This window comes from Ruditapes philippinarum, unplaced genomic scaffold (genome assembly GCF_026571515.1).
Source record: "Ruditapes philippinarum isolate M1 unplaced genomic scaffold, ASM2657151v2 ctg2510_1_1_1_1, whole genome shotgun sequence".
NCBI lineage: Eukaryota > Metazoa > Mollusca > Bivalvia > Venerida > Veneridae > Ruditapes > Ruditapes philippinarum.
This window is the reverse complement of record NW_026860579.1, coordinates 97376-104489: the sequence shown is the minus strand read 5'-3', so window position 1 is coordinate 104489 and position 7114 is coordinate 97376. Positions and strand designations below refer to the sequence as shown.

At 30.0% G+C, this 7114-nt stretch overlaps 1 protein-coding gene across 2 annotated transcripts in view; it reads right to left on the bottom strand.

Moving 5' to 3' along the window:
* Nucleotides 1-1281: 1281 nt before the first annotated feature.
* Nucleotides 1282-7114, bottom strand: part of LOC132760671 (uncharacterized) — a 73809-nt gene continuing 67976 nt past the window's right edge. For both annotated transcript variants that reach the window (XM_060752702.1, XM_060752703.1), the window contains one exon: nt 1282-6571. In XM_060752702.1, the coding sequence (XP_060608685.1) occupies nt 4509-6560 (2052 nt within the window). In that variant the 5' untranslated portion in view covers nt 6561-6571 and the 3' untranslated portion in view covers nt 1282-4508. The remainder of the gene's footprint in view (nt 6572-7114) is intronic.

Genomic DNA, 7114 nt, shown 5'->3' with positions numbered 1-7114 from the left:
TCAAGATACATGTATTTGCAGTGCGCAAGTCAAGTGGGGAAAGTTGCTGAAATGATTTACACCCAAATGAAATACACATGTCACCTTCATTAAAAAACAACATTTACCGTGTAACATGTTTTGTTGAAGACTGAATTAAGGAAAAGTATTCCCCCCCTTCGCAACTTCCCTACTTGATATGCACCGTTTGTCATATATAATAATTAAGAGCCTTTTAGAAAGTAAGGATAGTATTCCCGACCGTTTAGAATATGAAAAGAAATATTACATGTATAAGGCAATAGAAATTTTATAAGGAATTTCTACCCTTAAATCCCTTATGCGTAGATTACATTTACAAAACAAAAAAACACACTGAACGAAATATAATAAACAATACAGTATTATGAATAAAATCGAAACAATAATGATTATAAATCAAAACAAATTGAAAATATTTGACAATTTCTCTTCAATTACACAACCAGAAAAACGTTTCGAAAATTTAATAAAATTACAATAATCAGGATGAGAGTAAATGTGGTTCTATGGTCACAATTTTCTATAATAACAAATAAACAAAAATGTTAATTTTCACGTTTTAAATTATGACATTCTCTCCTTACAGTTTGTTGGGTCAAATATTAGAACAGTATCTCACAATAACACATTAAACAATTAATGCAAAAATGATGTATTTATATACAAATGTACATGTATCAAATAAACGACTAAGTAAATGTATTAAATGTTACAGTATTTCTGGAATGAGCAAGAAGTCCCCAAATTAATTGGACCTGTTGCAAATTTAATGTATATATTGCTCTAAAACTTATTCTCATAAATCAAATCATATACTTATATCACATTAACTACAAAAAAGGTCAATATATATGAATAAATAAGAACATTTAAAAGCCTTAACAAACCATAAATGTTCCAAATGTTTAAAACTATGAAAGTAATATATTAAAAGAAGATAAACCTTTATTTATCTAAGACAACAGGTGATGGTTGCGAAGTTCTGTGATGGAACAGAAATAAAGAGTATTTTGTTCTAAAAAAATTCAAATTTCCAGGTTTTTAATGTTGTACAAATAATGCATTTATGATTTAAACTGAAATTTTCTAAAGAATGCATGTTAATGTTTCGTCCTTCAAGTTAACATTTAAGTTACATGATAAAAAACAGCAATTACTTGTACTAAAAAATTAACATTCATATGCAAATCACGAATATTAACACACATTAACAATTTATTAGAAATAAAAAGCAAGGCTTGTTCTATTGTAAGAAAAAAAATTAATTGTTCTATAACAAAAAATATAAATTGTGGTATGACAACACCCCTTCAGTTATCATTACAAAACATAACAGAACATATACTATAAAAATAACACATGTCTCTGAGGGTTAATAGTGCATTAATTAGTACAATAGTCCGCCTAAGGTGTTTTTTCTTCAGTTCCTGGGTTACCAATATGCACTATTACACTAAGAGTCATGTGTTATATTTTTCATTATACCGATTCAACAATTTGATTCAGTAAAACAGTTCAATATAGTAAAAAGTTTAAGTGAGCAACTGAGCCAAGGGAGAGAAAAAGAACATTATGTTTTCTTAAATCTCCCTTGGGAATATTACAAAAAATATTGACAGGGTGATATTCATTTTCAGGATGATAGTTCGAAATAACACCATGTGATGTCACATTAGGCTAAACAGTAAAAAGTTTACGTGATGTTTAATAAACTATCATATTAACATGCAACATAATTCAATATTCGACGCCAATTTTCTTGTCCTGTCTATAACATATGATTAAATAAATTCAACTACATGAATATTGCTTGATTCCATAGAACAGAGCAGATTAATTTGCAATTGTAGATAAAACCATTCCTCTACATCTAAACATGTAACATAATTGAACAAAATCATAAAAGTTTTTAATGTTTACATTCACGATTGTCATTATATTTATTAGTAAAAATTATATACATGTATACAATTAAAGAATGAGAAAACATTTATTACAAGTAAAAGTTCAAAGTTGTCGATGCGATGTTTTAATGCACGAAAGAAGATCGTAGTCAATAATTTTTATACATAGTCGTTGTACGACTTTAACCCTTTTTAATGAATATTTACAGTGAAAATATTGTAACTCCTTAAACACATGTTTACAAATACAAGTAAAGTGATATCAATTGTAATGAACAAGTGATATTTCATCTCAGTTTGTTTGCATCCCATTTTGTATTCTTAGTAGATACCAGGTAGGACGCAACAACAACATCTTTTCTTATAGAAATAATACAAGAAAACAATTCAAGTATTAAACTTGTGGATGATTACAATAATACTTTCCTGTGAGTAACCAATAATTAATCTATTATACGTACATATCGAAATTCAACCAAACATCCAATGACTTTCATACTATAATGTTTAATTATGTATTATAATTATAATGAAATTCTAAGGTAATGGTTTTAAGAGCAGATATTTCTGTTAATATTGATAGATCTAACCAAACAAACAAGCATAAATAAAATATCTGCTGCATTCAGATTGAAAAGAGATGACAATATTTATTATACAATATCATAACTTAGCATTATACATATCATACTTGCTTACATATTATCATGAGACACACATCCATGAGGCACCCTAAATAACATCTAAAAATTAATTTAAAACAGTATTTGCATACATAAAATCTATCAATAAAATTCACCAAATAAGTAAAAAAAGTCTCTAACATAAAAGAAAACATTTGGTATTAACACATTTAACTAACCATCGTATGAAAGTTAAACATCTTTGTCCACCACTTTACACGTGCTTACGAAAGCTTTGGATATGAAATTTTGTTTTGACAATCCGGTAATATGTCGGTTAAATTATTCATATTTTTATAAATGAAATTATAAAGAAATTTGATATAACAACTGCCGACCAACTTTGAATTGATTCTCTAATTATGGAAATGAGCCATAAATAAGTTTTTTTCTAGGGAGGTATATCAAAAGTGCTCATTTCCAGTTACAATTTAAAAATATATATAAAGATGCCTTTAAGAAATACACGATCATGTCATTTTCCTATCAACAAAAGACAAGAAAAGAATAGAAAAACAAAAAACCAATAAAAATATATTTCACATGATGTCTAATGATTCTACGTAACGAAAATATGTAATTATACATGATTATACATGCTTCATAATATTCAGGATCATGTCAATGTTTTATTTCTGATTTTTTTTGAAAACGAATAATTTATAACCAAATGAATATGACTATACATATATCATTTAAAGTAGTTAAAGCTTTTCTTAAGATTTGGAAATAAAAAATGTACTACGAAAACAAATTGGCGTTATATTGTATATGTTTTACAGGTTTAATAAATGAAATACATCCAACCTTCTGTTTCATTTTTATAAAACAAAAAGATGGTTTTCGTTTAGAATAAAAAAACAAAAAACAATTTCATATGAAAAACCAAGAGTTCGTTTAACAAGTTTTGCTTTGTCGCGTACATTTTCTTTTAGTTATATGCGTAATTGTTTCTGATACTTTAATTGTAAAGTGAAATGTACAATTTTAAAAAATACTTTTTTTCTTGTACAACAAAATAAAAAAAAAATCATAAATTAAAAGCAAATAAAAGAATTATTATATAATATAGTTATACATATATATGTTTTTCCATGTGTATATGTATAACTATAATACTTTTTTATAATCTAATCCCTATCTACAAACAACATGACCAAGAGATTAAATAAAAAAAAACATAAAAAACAAATATAAGCACCAATCAAGCGAAATCACGTTTGCATCATTTGTACAGGTTATTTTTTTCTTCAACTGAACACTCAAATTAGATCAGTTTTTGATTCAAAGTTTTAACATGATATTTAAGTATTTTTCGTTTTCGTTCATTTCAAGTTACTCACTGCCTACTGGTAAAAGAACAAAAAAGAATTTGGTTCCTATAACACATAATAAACAGCTTTTCGTTTATCGAACAGACTAACATGAAGGCAAATTAGAATCTATAAGTATTTTCTAACTACAATTTGCAGTAGATTTGATAACATTATCATATTTTTCCACACTCAGAATTCAGATTCATTCGAAACTCAAGCCTTGTCATTACACTCTATAGAATATCTAATATATAGTTTTACATCTTTACAACATCGGATAAGAGATTATTTGCAATAATAACATACTGTTTGATATTGTATTTATCTGAGCTAGGCAATTACATTTACTTCAAAAAAGATATTATTCTTTACGTTTTGACTTTTGTGATTAACTTTTATTTTGTATATGCTAGTTTACTTGTTTAAACATATTTGTAAAACATTATTACAATGCGTATACTTATATACTTTATATCTATTTTAGACCAAACTGGTGTGACAATACAAAAATAAGCCCAGTCTTTATATACATAGATTTCAGAAACAGTACCAAAAGCATCAACTCTTATTTGACTTGCAATTTGCTAATTGTTTAACGATGTTAGGTAGATGTTCATTGCGATGATATTTCCTTTTCCATCGTTACTATCAAACTCTCCCTGGCATTCTGGACAAACGGCCGTCGACAATGATCCGTGAAACTCGCTGATCTTTGATGTTATTTTACATAAAGGACACGAGTAAATACCATTCTTTATTCCTTTCAGAGAGCTTACCAGTTTACTTGCAATATCTAATCCATGTTGACGATATTGCTGCTTTTCCGGTTCCGATAAATCGTTTTCTTTCCAGAAAACATCAATGAATTCTAGACCAACAACATCGGCATTCTTAACTCTAAAGAAACCACCGTCCCCCCATTCTACTCCTTTGGAATTCATGAGACATAAGCTATCGCTATTGTAACTAGTCAACACAACCGCGTGACTTATTTTTCTGGCAGAAATTCTTGAATATATATGTATATCTTCCTCTGACAGAATTTTCTTTGGTTCACGATTGAAAATGTTATTGAACTCGATCCACTCATAATCAGTGAGTTCAAATCGTGCTATAACTGGACGTCTTTCAGATACTGCCTTCAATGCTTCTTTTCTGTCAATCGCTTTACAGTGAAGTCGATATTTCGGACAAAATGTTTGGAGAACGTCCATTGTATCAGCTCCTTGTTCGCCAAATTTATCAATTATTTCCCTTCTAAGGCTTTCGAATGTTGGATATCCGTCCTCTCTCTTATGTATCCTTACCAAAGCAAGATGCATAACAGTTGCTGCAGCATTCGCATAGCAAGTCTTTCCTTCTTGTTTAGGTGGTTTAAATTTGTCATTCTCACTTTTGATATACCTTTCAATCGAGACATGTGTTATCAAATCAAGCAGACTGTCTTGTGAACTCATGGCCTTTTTCACAACTTCAACTGCACTCCGCATATTTTCTGGGTTATTGATATGCAAAAATAGCTTTGTTTCTTTTTTGTTGATGTCTACATCCCAACCGTTGTTTATGAAGATTGCCCGAGGAACATTGTCAGTAGGGACCATCGAACTTAAATCAAAGAGGAAACGAGCACCTTCTTCCCAGTCGGATCCGACAGTGCCATATAGCTGCTTTGGTTTGATTGAACATCCTGTTGATGTAGACATGTAACAACCAATCACAGAGATACTTCTTTTTTCAAATTTTGATTTCAACTTATAAATATCGCCATAATCGCTAGGCGCTCCATCTGAAAAAACGAACAAGTATTTGTATTTGTCAACCTCTTCAGAGTCTGGAAATAAATCAAATAAATCAACCGCATTGTGTAAAGCAGAATATAATGGTGTGCTGCCGTATATATATGGCTTCATTTTTCTGTGTAATTTCTCTGCTCTTTCAGGGGAGAGTCTTTCTCCTCCGTCAGTCCCACGTAGTATATCTGCAGCCTTGTGAGCAGGATAGGCGGAATCATTTCTCACACGAAGCAGGTAGCTCATTGCTTTTTTAACTACATCACTTATGTCGTCCTTGGTAGCTTGTCGAAATGAGCTAACTACTGACGATTGTACTCTTTGAAATTGGTATCCAAAGAATCCCATCACTGATGTATCATTTTCATCCACCCAGTCACGACAAGACTCTGGAAGGTACTCAAATACAAATGTTCTTGTAAAATCTCTGTCTTCCTTCAACTTTCTGAGAACTAATATAGCTTCATCCTCTGTGATGACACTACTTACTACATTCATTTCGGCCCATTTTCGAATGTGTTTAGCGCCATGTCTTTCTAGCAAATTAAATATAGCTGTGATAGTTCCATAAGTTGCTTCTTGCAAGTTAGAATCACACCAATCGTCGTTCTGAAGCAGAGCAATGGTTTTAATCACATCAAAGGCCTCATTTTCCATTCGCCTTGCCCCAGCTCCGATAGCAAGCACTTTGTCGTTGTTGGAAGCATCATGCGTTACAAGGTCGTCTATTGCATCAAGTAATGCACGAACCCATTTTCCGCCTTCGGTATCAGAAAAAGTACCGGTACCGTATTGCATAGAACCCGATACATCCAAGATAGCCCCGGAATAATACCGGCAAGTCATTTTAAATTATTCTGAAATGCGAAAGTTAGACTTTCTAACAAAGTATTACATTAAAATTTGTTATCCATTTGATCATTTTAATTTCATTTTCAAGAACTTTTAAATATGTGATATATTACATAAGTTTTAAAAAATTCATTGACCATATATATGAACTTTTGCTTTTGATCTAGAGTTTGAATTGAAGTCAAAATACTTTATTTTGCTTACTTTAAAACATATAATTGCACGTTTAGCACTACATTCTGTAGATGTTTAAAATGATTAAAACATTACTGAACAGATGTTTTCCCTTTAAAAAATGGTTTCTGAAGGATATCCGATAAAAAAAACTCATTTATAAGCAATTATAAAATGCTTATCTTGTTAAAGATATTATAATCATTTGATTTTAAGAACATAAAAACGGCCACTGATTGGCTTATTGAAAGTCTTCTTATAAGTCCCTGTCAGATTCTTGAGAGTAGAGGTATTTAGAGGCTGATTTTATTCAGTTAAAGAAAAAACAAAATAGAATGAAATTTCTTATCATTTCAATGATAAAATCTCTTAAA